The following is a 20,091-nucleotide window of genomic DNA, read 5'->3' on the forward strand; positions in this document are numbered from 1 at the left end:
TATTGGTGCTTTTTTGGGCTTTGGGAAGCCACACTCTTTGTGCCAGTTTCCACTGTTATGAAGACGAAGACACTAACTACTAACCAAGAGATATTTTTTTCACATGGAAAGCTACAGATTTTATCAACCTAAAAGTAAAAAAAAAAAAAAAAAACTGGGTAAACTTTTATTCCACAATAGTTTGAATCTCATGTTAGTGGGGACATACATTCAAAGAATAAAAAAATAAGTGGTTATATCAAAATATAAAGGATGGTCTATTGAAAATTAGACCTGCTTAAAGCACATTACATTGTTCACTAATCTACTGTCCAAAATAATCTAAATACACATTTTTAAAACAACTAGGTTTTTCTGGTGAAAAGCATCACTTGACTTTACCACTTACTTTAAGGAGTACCTAAAATATAATGACATAAAAACTTTTGCTTGAACCAAAGAAAAACAGAGGAAAAGTTTGCACTGCAGAGCCATGTAGTACAGGAAGAAAAGCCGTCTATAACTTTGTTTCAGTTTCTCCACATATTCCCATGGTTGACATTTTATTTTGAGCCCATAAACCTGGAGTTCACATTTTAAAAAAATCAAAGAAATGCCATAGTTTTAATGTGAAAGGGTCCACAAACACATATTCCATTGGTTTGAGAAATTGCTCTTCTCATAACTGATTTTCTTCCAAAATTTCTAGCAAAACTGAATTACTGTGAGGACGACTCTATCAGACTATAGCAAAGATCTTTAGGAAAGGAAGATAAAGCATGTTTTAGAATAAAAAATGACTTTTGCTTGAGCCAAGCAAAGAAATTCACGAAGATTTTAAAGTCCTGTTAAAAGACAGAAAGCATCAACCAAGTCTTTGAGAGAGCCTATTAAGGAACTTATATTAACTTCCTTTAGAGTAAGTGTTGGAGACAGGCAGGGGAAGAAGGAGGGAGAGAAAATGAGGGTAGGGGAGAGGGAGAGAGAGGTGACTAATCTCCAGCTTTCTGGGATGAACTCTGCACATCCACTGTTTGTCTTGTATATGCTGTAGGCAACAGAGATGACACTAAAGCAGCATGCCATTTTGGGGTGACAAAAACCAGCAATAAGAGGTAGTCTCTAAGTCTAATGTAACCTCTTTTTCTAGCCCAAGTTTATAAATATTTCTCATGAAGCCAGATGAAGTTGGCAGTTTTGAAAGCACAGTGGTACATAAACGGAAGCTCTCAGCTTTGTAATCTCTTAATTTGAGGAATACATTTTCTTTTTCCAATATAGAAATTCGATGTCATTGCTAAATACAGTTCCGTGAGATTTGTTGATTTATATGTGATGCATTTGTTTAAGTTATGTGGGGAAAAGGTTTACTCAAGTCTCAAACCCTCTTAAAGAGCTGAGTAGTCATAGGAACATCATAAACACGCCATCTGATCTTGGCTCTAAGCCCATGACTCTCCCTGCCTTTTGCCTCCCCAAAACTCATACAGAGGACAGAGGCTGACTAGGTTTCTAGAAGACACCATACAACATAAGGAAATACAACCAAGGAATAGGTTTGAGGGTGAGGGTCTTACCTTTGGGGAATCAGCTTCTAGAGTGATTAGGAAGGGGAGCTTATAACAAAAATGTAATATAAAAATTAAGTAGAAATAGTTAATTTAAAGTCATGAAAATAAAGGAACTTAATAATTAAACACTGTCCCAAATCCCTCAATCACTCTTTAATAAAAAGGGATATTAGCATAACACAGAGATTTTTTTTTAGATTGGCATCTAAGAAGGCTAATGGTTTGAACTCTTATTTATAAATTCTGGAAAATTCATTTGGAAATCCTATGATGACTCTTGATATTTAAGGACTCATTCTTCCCCAGTATGCATTTAAAATTATCCACAACTATAGGAGTTGTTTGTAATGTTTTCATACAGAGAAGAATGGATAGAACTTGCTGGCGCTGAAAGTTTTGGGGTAAGGAGCTTAGGGAAGATTTCCAAGGGGTTAGAATAGGAGACCGAAAATATACTAAATACAAAATTACCATTTCATCTGCCATATGGGTTTTAAAAAGGACAATGGGGTAGTGCAAACATCAGACATCTATGGGGGGCCTGGAAAGTGGGTGATAAGGGATAACAATAAAATCCCACTGCAAAAGAGTAGGCCAAAATGAATGTCCAAAAATGAATGGCATGTATTGGGGCTCATTTATAGTTCCATTTCTCCCCACTGTCATATTTTGTGGAGTGAGCTTTTAATCTGAAAAGGAGATGAAAAATATAACACCAAATGCAATAATTACAATTTCTACCTAGTTTGAAAAAGAATTTTCTGAAATATTTTAGATCTAAATCTGATGAAAACCAACACCATTATTTTGCTAATAGATTCATGTCATAAAATGATGAGGGTTGGTATAAATCACATTATCTTAGAATTCAAACCTTTTAGAAGAAAAGCTTGACTCCTTATCTTTTGAGTTATCGGCAGTAATCAGAAGGTTCCTCCACAAGGCAGTCTTTGACATTTCATCAGAAATATTGATCACAGATGGATCATCTCTAGATAGGAGTTCACCCAAAATGAAATAAGAAACATTAAATAAGGAACTGCAGTTATCTAGTGATAGAAACTAAATACAGTCATGTCTTTGTGTTTTTATAATTAAAAATTAAGAAGTATTAAATAGTTTCCTTAATTATTAAAAAATCTATGAAAAAATAAAAATCTAAACAAAAGATTATAATATATAGGAACTGGTTTTGGCTACGGTTTTCCAAATTCATTTCAAATTACGGAGATTAGGTTCTGCATGTTCATTGCTTAGCCTCTTTCCCTAATAATCAGCAGCACAGCAGATAACTTCACTCTTTGCTCTGACTCTACAGTGGCTCCCAGCCAAGTAGATGGAATATAAGGCTCTGTCCCCACCCTCACCTTCCTGCTCTCACACCCTTGCTCGTTCCTCGCCAGCCACAACATAATGGCCTTCGACAGCTCTGGAACACTGTAGGCCCACTGCTGCCTCAAGGCCTTGTACTTGCTCTTCCCTTGACCTGTAATGTGCTTTCCCAGGGTACACAACCCTTTCTGTCCTTTGTTCAAATGTCATCTACTCAGACAGGCCTTGGCTACATTTCTATTTCCATCCCATCATAGCACCCTCATTCTTGATTTTTACTTTTTGCTTTTATTGTGCTTTTCACCATCTGAAATATTATACTATATTACCTGTTCATTTAATTTTCTGACTCCTTCTACCTCTACTAGTCTACTCAAATATCAGCTTCATGAGAATAGGGATTCTTGGCCTTTGGTTCACTGCTATTCCCCCAAGACCTAGACAGAGCCTGGCTCATAGTACCTACTCAATAAATATTTGTTGAATAAATGAAGGCAGCCTGTGTATTCAGCAGAGGTCTTTCCAAATGGCTGGGGGAGCCTGAAATATCAGTGCCTGTACTATGCCGAGTGCTTTTTTTTTTACATTTTAAAATGGTACCAATTATAGGTGGCATTCAGAATGCTCCAAAACTCTCCCAGGGCTAGAAACACAACCAAACGGCAGCAGAGATAAATCATAGGCCAAGTCAAGTTTCCTTGAGTGAGAAAACAGCAGTCTTCATACTACACGTAAAAAAGATACTCTGCTGTGAAAAAAAATTATGTTCAACTAAAATCCTAGACTGACCTCACCTGACCTTCATTGGTGGTCACTCACAAGAGAGCAACAATCCAACTTTTAAGAGAAACACTAACGGTCTGGAGCAAAACCTGGAACCTTGCAGGCCCCCTCCCTTGCCCAGTCTGGATATGGTTCTTTAATTTCTCTAATCCATCCAGCCTTTGGTAATTTATATAGCATGAGGTCAAATAATTTCCAAGAGAATGTCATGTGGAAGACAAGATTTTTTGTAAAATTATGTGATTAAAAAGTCTGTGAGCAAAAGAGTTTAGAAAAGACTGGATTAAATAGTTAAACTTTTCTTTTTTTTTTAATGCAGTGCTACCTTTATTCTTTAATATGATAATGTGCTTTGTGAATCTCCAAAGTAGAATACAGTACAGGACATTTCCCAAACTTATTTAACCACCTAATCCTTTCGAAAGGGGTACCACATGAGACCAGGCTTCTATAGAATGCACTTGGGAATATGCTGATTCAACTAAATAATTAACAGATTTTAAAACCTAAATATTTTTTTTTTTAAAAAAAAGGAAAGCTAAAATACCTTCTGTGCTTGTGCTCACCCTTAAGTGGTACATAATTATATTTTTCAGATCTAGGAAATATGATTTTACAGTCATAAACTGAAGTCCAAAAGAGTCTCTATTTACTTTTAACACTATGACAAATTTCCTCCACAGAGAAAAGTTTTCTCTGCTTTTTTGCTGGCATTGCCTTAAATTATCCTTTGAGACCATATACATAATTTTTGGTCAAATGCTTTCAAAAGTTTTTTATTATAACTTATAGGAGTTTGTTTTCTTTTGCCATGCCTCGTGTATAAAGACAATCAGCATATGTTAGAGACTTACATAAATGTATCCTAAAAAAGATTCTCACAACTGAATCCTTCAATTTAGGATATAGATTATCTCTTTGGAAGTGCCTTTTTTAAAGAATGACCTTCCAGAGTTCAAATATTTATCTGTGACCAATTTAGTGAACACCTAGCTCATTTATCTTACAAATGAATCTTGACCTGTCTTTAGGTGCTACTTTCAGAGGCTATGAAAGAGCGCTTTCATATCTATTATAAAATATGAGAAGAAAACACTTCAAGCAACAGCTCCCTGTCCCCATTCATTTTAAGCTACTTGACCATCGTCACACAGCTATTACTGACAGAACTTAGTACTGGGATAGTACAAAAATTTTGAGTATATAACAACACATCCCATTATTCAAATTGGTGTGTTTTTGCATTTATATCTTACCTGTAATGTCCTTCCAATGGAAGTTGTACTGTGCCCTCATCTTCCATAGCTAGCATACTTTGTTCTTCCTGCGAAGACAAATATAAAATATATCAAGTGAACCTGATGAGGCTCCCTTTTACATTGAAGAAGAAACACAGATTAATGTTTCACTATCTCATTAACCCCAGGACCTTCCACTTTGTTTGCATTTATTAATGCTAGCACAGGTCCTTTCAATAAAGCATCAGCTACCAAGAACATAAGTAATTAATGAGAGTCTCATATCACAAAGTAATTTAAATGCTAACAACAATCTCCTTCATGTCACTCAATGTAAAACGTGGTTAATTTCCAAGCAGATTTTTAAAAAATTAATCTAAATTTTACAAAGATAAAAGTATGGGTAATGTAATCATTTTCATTGTCATAAAGTTGAAATTACATTCTCAGAATACTCTATTAGAAGGGAATGAAGTATATATTTAGAACTGTGGTTCTCAAATTTTAGTTTATATCAAATTATCTGGAGGGCTTGTTAATAATACATATTGCTGTCCCTCACCTCCACAGTCTCTGATTCAGTCAGTCTGAAGTAGTCCAAGAATTTACATTTCTAATAAGTTTTCATGGGACACAAATTATGCTGGCCTGAGAACCATACTTTGAGAACTGGTACTCTAGAGACTTAGACAGTAGAAGGCACCTTTTATACAGACCAGAACAGATGTGTTTTCTACTTAGGGATGCATCTTAGGCTTTTGTTTTATGCTTCAGATTTCTTCTTACAATGACAATATCGCACCCTTCCCAAAGGGTGGAAATGCTTTATATATTTATTTCTTCAGATATAACATTTTAAAACTATATCTTTGGAATGAAGATAATCTTATGCTACCATACTGAAATATCCTGTGGCTTAGTTTCCAATAATGTTATCATCAACTTTTTTCCATGCACCAAAAAGGAAATTTAGTTATCTGTAGATTATAGCTCCTGTTTAATGTATTTATTTCCAAATGGGTCAATTAGCAATGTTCAAGTTTAGAGAACTATTTAGGGCCATTTAAAAATGTTAGAGTTATTGGCTCAAACTCCAGAAATGCAATTTTAAGTTGTATACAGATGAAGAGCTAAGTGACTCCCTGACCAAATGGGAGGTGAAGAGAGATAATAGGGTCTACGGCCATGCCACCCTGAACAAGCCCGATCCCATCGGAAGCTAAGCAGGGTCGGACCTGGTTAGTACTTGGATGGTAGAACACCTAAGAAGATCAGGTGCTGTAGGCATAAAAAAAAAATTTTTTTAAATAATAATAAGGGATTATAAACTGACAAGGTCTTTGCAATCTGTGAGATCAATCAAGGGTTGCCTCGCCTAAAAAATAAAAAGAAATAAAAAGAAATAAAAAGAAAATAGGGATGACTTTGGAGGCTTCTTGTCTTCCCTCTTTTAGTAGGTTAGTGGTATCTTGGCTGATCTAATTCAGCTTCCAAAAGATATGACCTTTGGCTGATGTCATTATTCCCAGCATGGAAGGCTATTCCTAGCATCCTTGGTATGCAGACCTTGGCACTCAATTTACATGCTGCCAACTCTGAAGAGCCGTAGCCATATTTCTTGTTACTTAAAGAAAGTGTTTTCTAGAACTTCCTCAACCAATCTAATATATAATAGAATGTAGAGGCAGGGCTCATTATCATTTTTGGAGTGTTCTCTTACACATCCAACCTGCTGACCCAGTCAGGCTCCTCTGTGCTGGGACCTTGCCATGTTGCCTACAGAATATCTATGCCCAACCTATGCTCTGGAATAATGGAGAGGTCAGGGGACTGCATGAGCTGTTTTGTATCTCTGCTTATAAGCGTTCCCCAAAACCTTATGTTCCATTTATACTCTGTGGTACCAATGATATGTGTTACCCCTTTGCATTACAGAAATTAACTCTATACTCTTTCTCTGTTGTTCTTTAAGGAAAATTTTAAGACCTATCAGATGTACTTTATTACTTACATATTATGTCTATTCCCCTTGGCATTTGGCAGTACTATTAGAACTAATTTAAGGTGAGTAGATAGTACAATTGGTTTGAAATTACACATTTAAACATCCGAGCAGAGCAAATCTACAGCCTAGAATGAGGCATGCCTTTGAAATGGGTTAGTCACTATATATGAAATATAATACATATGTTATATTAACTTATATGCTTATCATCAAGGCCCTGAGCATAGCATATACACCCTTTCAAATAGATAGTTACTTTTTCTACAGAAAAAGCTACTGTTAATGAACGGGGAGAGATATAAAGAGGAAACATTCAATGATCCCAATGCTATTTAAGTAAACCAAGATACAAGCAAAAAGTGATTCTTTCCTTGATTGTCCACTGATAGGCCAGCTTGGTATAGAGCATCTCTTGCAAACAACTTGGAATAAAAAGTCAAGAATCCAGGTAGAAAGGTTTAATGAAGAGTAAAATTCAAAAATGCTGAAGAAAAGAACAGTGTCATCAGTGCTTAGGTTACCTGGCAGCAGAAAACTAAGGCTCAAGATTCAATCTAACAGCAAAAATTAAACCAAAGCTTTGGGAACAATTTTGTTTTTTTCCTCAGATGATTTTCCACTTTTCTCTCAAATTGCTTTCAATAATTATTTTGCACTCTGTGGCTTGTTAGCATGTGTGGGCTTTATACTAGTCATAATTCTATCCAAACAAAAACTCATCACGTCTAAAGATAGCATTTCCAAGCCATGCTTATCTGAAAAGGGTGGCAGAGCATTCGCTGCCTTCAGTGCCAGAAGGAAGCTGGGTGGGCCCCAGAGCTCGGGATGGAGGGCCGGCTGCATCTTAGGCAGCACTCTGAGGAAGCCAAAAATTGAGACTTTCTGGTGAGGAGCATTCAAATCAGGCACTAGCCGTCACGACAATCACAACCTAGTGTATCTCAATCATACAGGAAAAGAGAGTGAGAGCATAAAGCTAACTGGGTATCCATCACTTTATAAGTCAGAAGTACCTTTAAATGAGTTCCATTCAGCACTTCATTTACACGGAGTCCATCCAAAATATGCTGAATTCTACAACATGGTGAAGATGTTAAAAGGATGATGATCAAAGCTTATCTAAGAACATTTGAAGGGTTTCGCCAATTTTTCAGATGCTAATTAAGTTAAGGACAGTTAATGCTATATCCAGTAAAATGCAGAGAAATTGAGGCTTAAAAAACTAACCTATTCAAAAGCACTCAGACATTTACTGAGCATGTAATATATGCTAGATGAATGATGAAGAAGAATCCAGGACCTATTCATGAATCCATTTAACAAATATGTATTAAGCATCATCTACATGACAGGTAGTCTGCTAGGTACTAGGGATAAGGGATACAACAATGAAAAGAAAGATGCAAACCCATCTTTCAGAGGGTGAGAAAGATCACCGTAAAAAGCACAGGGGCCAAGGAAGCAGTATCTAAGCCAGTCTTATTTTATTGGTTTGGTAGTAGGAAGGAACTCTAGGCGGGAAGAAAATATGTGGGCCAAGGATAAAAGATAGTTATAAATAAAATGTGTTTGCATGACAATGAACAACTAGCATGGCTGGAGCCAAAGGCCTGTGCTGAGTAGAAGTGGAAAATAAAATTGAAGTTAAATTGTGGGGTGTTTTGGTGAACAGAATGTTATACATAAAATTACATCATGACTCTTTATTATATTTCGCGATAGTATAAAAAGTACAATTCATATACCATGATACCTAACAAATGTTCTACGTTTAGTGAAATAGGAAGTATCTGTTACTGTATTCATTTCTTAGGTAAAATCTCTATCTATGCAGGAGCCCTCAAATAGCCCAAAGTACAAACAACAGCAGAGAGCCAATGCTTAGAAAGATGCTTAAAGTATTAGAGAAAATAGTCGGCAATTTTAGAATTCATAGATCTTAAAAAATAGAAGGGACTTCAGAAATCAAGTTTAACCCCTTTATTTCATCTAAGAGGAAAAACAAGGCCAAAGAACCTAAGAAGTGTCTATCATTTACTATTTCATTTACTAATAGAATAGATAATACTGCAAACATTACATATGTATTATATATTATATATTATACACATACACATAACTTTGAAAACTGTAAAATGTTATAACTCTAAGAGGTATTTCTTAAAATTTCCAATAGATAAAAGAGCCAATACATACTACTCACTTTAACAATGAAAGCTGAAAAGAAAAATGAGGCGGAGGAGTAGTCTACACAGAATTCACATAAATAGATGGATGAGACATATGTTTTTCATCAGAATATTTGACTTGGCACCTCTAAATGACTTATCTAAATTACTACAAAATACAAAAAATTCTGATAGAGTAATCTTGGATTACTTAGAGTAACTCTTTAGAAGAGCATATTCAGAAGATACATATTCTGTGGTTTTAAGAAAGGTTTTATCTCAAATATTAGCATGCATCAGAATCACCTGGAGGTCTCCTTAACACAGATTTCTGGCTCTATCCCCAGAGTTTTGAATAAAAGGTCTCAGAAAGGTCCAAGAATTTGCATTTCTAACATGGCGTGGGTGTTGGCTGATGCAGCAGAGGTCCTGAGACTACTACCCTTTGAAAACCCACTGCTTAAGGAAGGATGTGCTTACCTCATTCTAAGATTTGATTAGAAATAACATTTGTCTGTCTCATAATTAGGCCATGCTTCCAAACCCACAACCAATTCTCATCTTTCTTAGCAGCGAGACATGCTCTGTAATTTGTTTAACTGTACTTGTGTTTAGATTGCTTTTGCATCTTCTTGAGCTTGCTCATGATCTTGCTTCATACAGATCACAAATCCCATTAGCCTCCTTTTTGCTTTTCCTGTAATACATATGCTAGTGTGAACCTCCCATAAACCAAGAGTTATCAATATCATGATCAATGACCAGAGCTGAATTTTCAGGATTTATCAAACATTAACTGCCTTCTCCCCGCATCCAGGAGCAAACATTCTGTTGGGTCTTTCTGCTTTTAACAGCAGCCCTTTTGTCAAATGTGTACAGTGTCCTAGAGAATATTTAAGTAGGAAGGAAGGCATGTTGGTACTCTGAGCACATTTGGACATCAAGAATTTGATTCTGCAGTCTTCCCTTTACACAGAGCAATGTGCAAAATGTCAGGGTTCCAATATTCATTTCTATCCTGATTATAATCCTTTCTTTCTAAAAACTGAAGCATATGCATATGCATATGCATGAAGTACATGAAAATTTGGAACAGAAGCTCTGCGACCTTGGACTGGCCTGTGTAGCTATTTATTCTGCTTAACTCATTATTGAATTTTAAGGTCAAATTAATGTTTTCTCAATGCCGTAAGAGCAGAAGTGGGCTACTGATAGGAAACCCTGGAGGATAAAAGTACAAGCTTGTAACTATCATCAAAAGGACAAGAGGTGAGACTATTTTAAATTCAAGTCTCAGGGAGCTGAGACATTTCTGTTATTTATCATCTTCCAAGATCACGATCAGTTACTCAATTAATTTGAGCAATTGCAGAAATGCAACATTTCTGGAGAACTTCTCCGTTTACCACCTTAATGCACAAGGTTTGAAAGACTGGGCCTTGGCATAAGATGCCACAGTAGGATCACATCCTTCAGCGGAGTCCATAGCCTCAAGAAAATGAAATACTGAGGTCCAAGGGACCAAGTAGAAAATCAACCAGAATTTAAGTTTTGGTGTAATCCTTTTTAAATCTTCCTACTCTCTCTATTGATCATACTCTTTTAATACTAATTCCAAGTTAGAAAGTAAACATCTTTAAACTTTCTTTTCTCTCTCCAGTTGTTAGATGGAGAATTTCTTTTTTGTACTGGTCAGAACTATATTTTAACATTCAATTATGGATTATTTCTTCACTGTATTGGTTCTCTTGTTTCTTTTCTTTTATTGAGGCTCGCATAAAAGTATCATCATATTAATCTATTTTGAGATATTTAAAGGTCTGAAAACCTGCCTGATTAATGTATTGCAAGGCATTTTCCCCCATTTTTTCTCATATGCAGATCTGAAGGATATCACTATAAATTTGCCTCAATAAATCTTTAATCTATTTTTGTATTTTTTTGGAAAACATGAGCTCTAAGAAATTTAGTAATATTTAATTACTTCTAAAATCTTTATCTTCATAATCAGAAAACAGTAAACACCCATTGAAGCAAAGTGGATTTATAATGTAAAAAGTTGGAAGCTCATTAAGTAGGGGCTCTTCCAATCTGAGGTTGATAAATTCCAAAATGGACATCTGGCACTCATGCATGTAAGTACTATACATATGCAGCTATGTGAGTGATTCTGGGCAATGGAAATGGCAGATTCTAATAAATTTATGATTATTACCAAATTTGTTCTCTACTATTTCACATACATATAAAGAGAGAATCTGAATTTTTTAAGTGATAACAGGAAAAGGTATTAAACATAATATGTTATATATACTTATCATTTTTCATTTTACAAAGTTCTAAAAGGGTAAGAATGGTCCATGGTATGGATGTGGAGAATGCTGTGGAAGGAATGATTGTGCAGCTGGGGCTATTGCTAGCTTTTTCCTATAGAAGTAGTAAAAACATTTGACAGGAAATCAAAGCAGGAAAATAAAGCAAAATTACATTTGTAAGTTACTGTTTTAGTGTAAATAGTATTCTCATTATCAGAGAGACTGAGGGGAAGGCAACGGGTGATGAGTTTTGGATTCAAAATTGTCTTCTCTGGCATTTAAAACTTCTTGGAAATTGTTTTCAACCTGAATAACTACATTAGATATGGATACTTTAATTCTTTAGAATGTCTATATTCTTATGTCCATCTTCTTTACATTTAATTTATGTCAAATTATGTCATATTTTTGTTGAGTAGTATCTGAGAATGAGAGCAAACTTTACCTAAAGCCCCCCCCAAAAAATAGAGACTATCAAAATATCCTAACTAAAGCATTATTTTAAAAAATCTCTCAAAATCTATCAAAAATAGAGAAATTATAATTTTATAACATGATACTTTTAATGTTATATAAATATTACGAGAAGTATGAGTCGAAGTATGCCTTCTACAATACTTGGGAAAATAGAAATATTCATACAGTATTGAGGTATATCATTGTGATCAGTTTCTAAATGTGGGAATCCATTGTCAGTGATAGGACATGATGGAAAAATGAAGAAATGCCAGATAGTCAGATATGATATAGCCATATTTGTAGAAACATCTGAGCAGAAATCTCAATAGACTTTTGCCTAATCAAGCCTCACCTAAAGACAATAAAACCTAAGACCATTGAAATGTTTGCCTCCAAAGGAGAGAGGAATATATCCATGGTTTGCGAAAATACACTATAGATAAGAAACCGGGTACAATTATTGACCACCTTGTAGAAAAAGGAAAAGTAGAAAGAATAATGCACAATTCTCATTAAATATTTTCTTTCATCATTTCTTTTCACATGGAAATTTGGTTCCTATGTTTAATAATTTATGGGCTCAAATATTCTGCTAAATGATGTATTGGTCATTTTTTTCATTTCTACTCTGTAGTTTTTACATACTTTAAAAAATATTGTGATTACTAACCTTCAAAACAGACCAAGACTTACACATGAACTTTATATACACCATAAAACTTAAAACAAATTGTTTTAACATATGAAACAGGATAGGATAAATCAGTAGTCTGAGGAAGTAAATCCCAAAAGTTTCTGAAACAATATTTACTCAATATTAAATCACTTCGAAAGCAAAGAAGATTGACATGTTTTCCTCTGAAGCATTTCATCTATTTCAAGAATAATCAATTTTATCTTTTGATTAGAATTAGAATCTTTTGATTAAAACTCTGTCCCCTAGGAAAATACCAACAGTGATAATGTCTCTTTTTTTCTTCTTGTATATTCAACCAAAAAGCAATCATTGCACAATCACAATTTGAAAATAATTAAGCATCAGTAATTTTCTGCCATCCACAGGGGAGGGATCAGAAAAATAGAGTATGTAGTTCAGGGGATAATGAAGTACAAAGAGTTTGCATATTTCACTGGGGTTTGATTTCCTCATATAAGATATTGATGCACTCTCTCTCTGTGTGTTCAAGTTCCAACTTTATGGTCTTCCAAACTTGCCCACCTATGGTTGCTAGTAATAATTAACTATTTAAAGATAAACACAATAATTTCGTTTTGCATAGTGCTTTGTTTGCAAATTTTTATTACATGCAAGTGCTTCATTTTATTTTCTTTGTAAGGTACTTGTTTTGCTCTGACTTACTTCTTTTTCAGCATCTTCTAGTTTCTTTTTCTTACTCTCAGGCATTAAATCATCCAACCAGCTGAGTTCCCGTTTGGTAAACAAAAAGTCCATCAACTTTCTTACAAATACCAGAGCTAACACCTGAAGTAAATAATAAAAATAAGTAAATAATAGTGTAAAACAGGAAAAAAATAGAAATGAAAGATGTAGATTTGTTTATTTTCAATAGAAAAAAAGTCCATTTCAATTAGAGCTGAGATTAAAGTAAAATTTGAAGATATATGTGTATAAAAGAAAAAAAAAAAGTCTGAGTTTTTGATCCCTTCATTTCCTTTTCTCACCACATCCTCAGAATAGTGGTTGTGATGTTGAGTCATTTAAAAAAGCTATTTTAAAAACTACAAAATATATTGGACTATTTTCTTAAATACATGTAGTTACTAGTTTACACTATTTTAAATGAACATTAAACCATTCTCATCTATGCTGATAATATTTTAAAGTATTTATAGTCATTCAAATTTAGTATATTTTTTGAAATATTTGAAACTTACCTGAAATATTGCATGAAATGTTATTTTTAAAATTCCAACTTTTCAGATTTGCTGGTATATCTTTGGAGTTAAATTTTGAAAGTTTACATTTTTCTACCCAACTTCAATTACTTCAAACTTCAACCAATATTCAGAATGATGGACACAAAACTAATATGAATCACTGAAATTCATATATAATCTCAAACACAGTCTTAGTTACCGTTTTAGTGGTTAAAGTTTATACCAGGTTTCTAATAATTGTTCAAAATGACTTTATTGTTCCAATTTCAGTTCATGAGTTTCCAATAAGAGTAGAAAATCACAAGAAGAAAAAAAAAGGAGTTTCATACCATCATGGGAAAGACAATAGCAGCTCTTGAAACTTTTATTATCCACAAAAGGCCAAGGCAACTCATTTGAATAACTGTGAAGAGGTGGACTTTTCGAAGTGGTACATGCCTTAGATATATAAAATCTGGTTGATGTTTTGCAGGCATCCAGAATAGCTTTATTCTATCAAAGAACTAAAAGATAAACAGACTAAATTGCTTTTTACAGACAAAAGTGGGACAGGTAAACATTTAATGTGGTCCAATGTGTGTTATATCTGGATCACACTTAAGTTGACATCTGGGCATTTGGACAATAGGATTGTTATGCAAACACTCTGAAATACTATGGTTTTAGTTTTATAATATCCCATGTTTTCTTGAATATAGATATAGGTTATAATTTAGAAGAGTGTAAAAATATTGAAGGCAATGCTAAATGTTGCTACTTGGGAGAGTATAGCCTTTAGAGACAAAATATTTCATTATTTTTCATTGTCACATCACGATCTCTTCCTTCAACTGTGCCTTAAGCACCAGGGCTTCTTGGACTCCCATTCTCTGTCCTCTTCTGTCCTGGAATAGCTCATCCATACCCATGGGTTCAACTTTCACATACTTTTTAAAGACTCCCAGACTTAGATCTCTACTGCAGCTCTCTCTCCTGAGCTCTCACACATACGTAGCTGTTAAGTAAGATGTTTTGACCTTATTTTGATTCTGTTGGTTTTATTTAGCCTTGCTGCTTTGATCCCCAACAAAGTTTTGGTGCTGTTTTTACAAATACAAATATCTTAGCCATAAAGATATAACTTAGATGAATAATTATTAATAAAGTACTTCCAGAGCAAATTTTGTTAACTCAATTTAATTTCTTGATCAATTTCCTATACTGCACTGTCAAACTGTATATTTTTCAGTTGTGGTTTACAAAAATTATTTTCATCTGGATCAATGTTATTTATGTTTAAATTTCACCATAAAGGCAATACAACTATTTTTGGTCTATATAATATTATTGCTATAGCTTTGACTTTGAGGCCACTTTTATATACTAAAGCCAATTTTTTCAATTTAAATTTTATAGATTAAATTTTCATGAGAACCTTAAAGCTTTAATCACGTTTTACTTACTAAAAAACCATATTGCATGTCAGTGTTATTTTATATGTATCATTTTGTTTAATATTTCTTAGGCCGAATTTTGCAATTTTGAATGTTTCCAACAAGAAGTGATTATTTAAAATATGATTTCATCACTGTCAGTTCTATTTCATGCCATTCCTACAGTAATACCCATTATGAATTTTCAAAAGAATAATATTTGATTTTATTTTTTAGGTAATTTATAAGAAAACTGTAAGTCATTCTTGTCAACTATTCCAAAATTATTCCACTATGCCACGGGACAAATGTCAAACATTAGGGTTAAGTGTTAAGGTCAAAACATCCTGTTTTACAAAACTCTGCTTGTATATATATTAGAAATCTCAAACTCAACATAAAGCTATTTTCCTTTTCTTGTTTCCCACCTTATGGCATGGCATGATCTTCCCTTGGTCATCTAAACCAGAACTGTATATAGGTTAAATACACATTTATTGAAAATCTGTTATGCAGAATACTAAGTGATGAATTTTTTTCTGGTTCATCTCTCTCCATACTATCCACAAATATTTCAGTAGGTCTTTTTATTTCTGTCTCCTAAATATCTCTTAAAATTACATGTCATTAAATAAAAATAAATAAATAAAACTTAGTACATGGTGCAGGTGGGAATAAGGAAGAAATAAAGTAAAATCTGGTTCATTACTGCATGTTTCAGTTTCTATAGAACTCATTTTCCCAGCCACCATTTCTCCCTTTGTGAAGTTATGTTATTGCATAAGTGTACTTCGATGTGTGGGTGCTTCAATTGTTATTGTTTACATGGCACATTTGCTTTACTTTGGACTCCTGAAGTGTTGGAATGAATATAGATGTGGTTATATATCTGAGTACAGAAACAACATTCATGAGAACACTGTGATCTGTTTTTTTCTGCCATGTTGCACAGTGATAGGCCTGGATAATAAGTTTCTTAATATTGCCAAACAATCAGGTAAAATATAGGTTTCTACAACTTATAGAGTAACTAATTAATATGCTCCTTGAACTGCTGGTATTCAGCACATGTTTATTAATACTTAAGAAATGATAATAATGATAAATGCATTCTGAATTTTGCATTTGGCTTCTATCTCATCTTAGTATAAACTTATCGTTTCTGCACTGAGGCAGCCACAAAATTCCGTAGAGTTTTTAACTCCCCGAGCTTGGGGCTAACTTGAATCTTCACTAACCCTGTTTCTTAGTGTGAGACCCTGCTTGCTGTTTCATTTGTTCTATTTAAAACTCATTATAGTTTCCTCATGGGCCTTGATAATGTTTTCCTCAACTTTTGTTTGAAAGATTCACACCCCAAATAATTCCAAAACCTGACATTCTTGTTTAGTTCTAAATTTCATGAGTATAAAATCATGTGAGTAGAATTAGGAGGGAAATCTGTTGAAACCTTTCAAAATGATTTTACTTTGTTTCTTAAACTTCTGCTGCTGTATTTATGTGAGCCTGGGGCCTAATAATAAATACTTTTCACTTACAGATGAAATTAGTACTCATGGAACTTCTGCCAAAGGCAAAAAACAAAAACAAGAACAACAAAAACAACAACAAAACCCAGTAAAACAAATAAAACCTCTTCCTTATCTGCCTTACCAAACCAATTCTTTCAAAATACACTTTTTATACATGAAATTATAAATAAGCAAATGAAAAGTAATTTGAGTAAAATTTAAATGCATAACATTTCTCAACCATCTCCCTCTCTCAAGTTAATTTTACCCAGTGTCAAGATGGGCAGTCAGCCTATCTACTTTGGGTGTTTGATGATTTTACAGTGACTTCATATTAACGTTTTGCCTTAGTTCTAACATCCAGGACTGGCCTAAGGCCCAACTGATTTTCTTTCTCCTAAAGTCAGAAGCTGGCTAGTTGTTCATTCAGGAAAAGAATTCCCGTGCTACCTGTCCCTCAGTGTCAAGAGCTTGGCTAACCTACTCTGTAATATCGTTGCCTTGGCATCCATTTTGTTTAGCCTAGTAGCCTGCAGTGACCTTAAACTATACAATCACACAATCACATTCCCTAGGTGAAGCCCCGAGTCACAAGTAAATGTAAGTTCCTGATATGACTTTCCCAACAGCCCTTGCGATCAACAGTCTCCCCTGCCTCCCAACACTTTCCCCTTATCCACCTCTTAAATAAGACTCCCGTGGAACCTATCAAAACTCTGCTCTCTTGATTTGAATTGACCAATCTGGCCTTAGCCCAGGAACCCCAAAGCGCTCTACCTACAAACCCTAATAAAAGCATGTGCCCTAGGTCCTGTCTCCCTCTCTCTGTCTTCACTTTGCCTTGACCTTCCCATGTGGTAAGGCCAGATACTTCTTCCAGGACCTATGAGTGATGAACTTCTCTATTTTAATTTCTCTTGTGGTCTGCTGTTGAACCACAGCTCACCATCCTACACTCTGTGCTCAACTTAACAAGTGTTAATTTGAAAAATGCATAACATTCTGTCAGATGACTTTTATGTCTTCGTACACCAATGAATCAAGCTGTGTCATAGAAAAAGCAACAATTTATTTTTTCCTTTTAGTCAACAAAAATAAACTATACAAAAACTAACCTTCAAAATTAATCTTTTTTTCAAGAAAATTTAAGTATGCTAGATCAATAATGTTAAGTTAAAAAACAAGATTATTCAGAAGCAAATTTAAGTAGAAATCTGTATTAATTTCCTAGCGCTACTATAACAAATTACCACAATTTAGTAGCTTAAAGCAATACAAATTTATTCTCCTGCAGTTGTGGAGGCCAAAATCAAGGTGCTGAAGGCCACGGGGGAGAAAGTTTCCTTGCCTCTTCCAGCTTCTGCTGGCTCCTGGTGTTCCTCGGCTTGTAGCGGCAAAACTCTAATCTCTGCCTCCATCTTCATGTGTGTCCTTCTACCCTGTGTCTCCTCTTCTTATAAAGATCCAAGTCATTGGGTTCAGAGTTCGCCCTAAATCTAGGATGAGCTCATCTTGAAATTCATAACTGATTACATTTTCAAAGACTCTATTGCCAAATTGAGTCACGTTCTGAGATTCCAGGTGGACACGAATTTTGGGGGAACACTATTCAACCCACTACAGTAACATAAGCAGGAACAATTTGCCAACAGCCTCTGCAAAGATTTAAAATATACCTGAGGTGGTTTTAAAATGTGCCCACAAATTCTTTGGTACTTTTCTCTCCAAGAGATAGAATCTAATTTCTTTCCTTTTGTGTGCAAGCTAGACATAATGATTCACTTCTAACAAACAGTATGAAGTGGAAGTGACCATATGGGCAACTTTGGAGACTAAGTTGAAAGGCACAGTTACTTTCTCTCTTTCTCTTATTGTTTTCTCTGATGGAAGTTAACGTCCATGTCATGAGGACACTTAAGTGACCCATGAAGAGGTCCATGTGGCAAAAAAACTGAGGCTTTCTATCAAAAGCCAGGAAGAACTGATGCCTCTTGCCAACGGCTCTGTGTAAACCATCTTGGACACGACCCTCCAGCCCCATTCAAACCTTCTGATGACTGCTGCCCTTGTCCACATTTTGACAGCAACCACATGACATCTTGAGCCAGAACTATCTGGCTAATCTTTTTCCCAAATTCATAACCCACAGAGACTATGAGATGATAAATATTTATTGTTTTAAGCCACTAAGTTGTATAGTAATTTGTTGTGCAGTAATAAAAAACACAACTATATTTATCTTACCAACACTTAAACAATAGTTTCACTTATACTTTGAAACTTCCTTACTCTATACTTTTATTTTTAGTTTATTTTTAAAAGAATTCTAGAAATACGATTATAATAATAAAAGAAAAACTAATGCAAAATGAAAAAAATTACCCAAGATCTCACAATCTTAACAAATTGTTTTTATTTCTCCACTTCCTTTTTAATCTGACCCAGACTCGTAGCTTTACGAACCTAGGGTAGATACAACTTGTTTCCCTACTTTTTCACTTTGAATTGTGCCATAAACATTTTTATCATGTTACTTTTATTGTCACCGTAGTTATCACTTTTCAGTGAATGTACCATAGATTGCTTAATTATGTACTCATGTTAGATAACTGGATTGTTTCCAATATTTCAAAAGTATGTGTTATAATGAACATCTTTGTACATAGAGTTTTTCTATTCTCATGGATATCCATAACCATGATTACAATATCAAAGATTAAAAGTATTTGTATATATTTTGAAATGTACTATGATTAGGTTCTAAAAGTTCTCTAAATCTAACCTCTTAGTTCGAGTTTTTTGTATTCCCATGGATAGATGTTGATAAACATGATTACAGTGTCAAAGATTTTGAGTATTTGGATATATCTTGAAACATGCTGCAATTAGTTTTCTAAAAGGGCTGTAAAATCTAAAGTTTTGAGTTCTAATATATACTTATGGTAAATAAAAGTACCCTAAGATTGTGCACTTTAGATTCTAAAGAGGATTTTCTTTAACTTTTGTGAATCTGACCAGTTTGAAAAAATTTAATTGTGGTCTGAAACCTGCTCATTAGATGATGTCATTATCTTGATTATCACATGACTTAGCATCAACAGACCTTAAGATCAGTCATCACAGATGTGCCTGTTTTACTGTAAGTAATTTACCTGAATTCCCTTTAGAGATGAAGCACCCATATAAAGAAACACTCCATATAGCACTGGCATGGGAATAAACTGTAAAAGAACAATTAGAGAAAAGGTACAAGTTATTTTCAAATGTAATATGGTCATACTATTTTGCACTTATAAAAGGAAAGCACAGAAAAATAAAGAAATATCTTAGAAGCAGTATAGGGCAGAGCCAGAAAACATAGTTCAAATCCCAGCTTTATTACTTTTTAGCTGTGTAAACCTAGGTAAATTACTTAAACT

At 34.3% G+C, this 20,091-nt stretch overlaps 1 protein-coding gene across 1 annotated transcript in view; it reads right to left on the bottom strand.

The window, feature by feature from the left end:
* SLC4A10 (solute carrier family 4 member 10) overlaps positions 1–20,091 on the bottom strand; it is a 178,910-nt gene that overhangs the window by 5,175 nt on the left and 153,644 nt on the right. The window contains exons 21-25 of the mRNA XM_023528479.1: positions 19,825–19,961; positions 14,079–14,252; positions 13,211–13,333; positions 4,922–4,989; positions 2,425–2,541 (exon numbers count right to left, since the gene is read on the bottom strand). Of these exons, the coding sequence (XP_023384247.1) occupies positions 2,425–2,541; positions 4,922–4,989; positions 13,211–13,333; positions 14,079–14,252; positions 19,825–19,961 (619 nt within the window). The remainder of the gene's footprint in view (positions 1–2,424; positions 2,542–4,921; positions 4,990–13,210; positions 13,334–14,078; positions 14,253–19,824; positions 19,962–20,091) is intronic.

Source organism: Pteropus vampyrus, unplaced genomic scaffold (assembly GCF_000151845.1).
Source record: "Pteropus vampyrus isolate Shadow unplaced genomic scaffold, Pvam_2.0 Scaffold2, whole genome shotgun sequence".
NCBI lineage: Eukaryota > Metazoa > Chordata > Mammalia > Chiroptera > Pteropodidae > Pteropus > Pteropus vampyrus.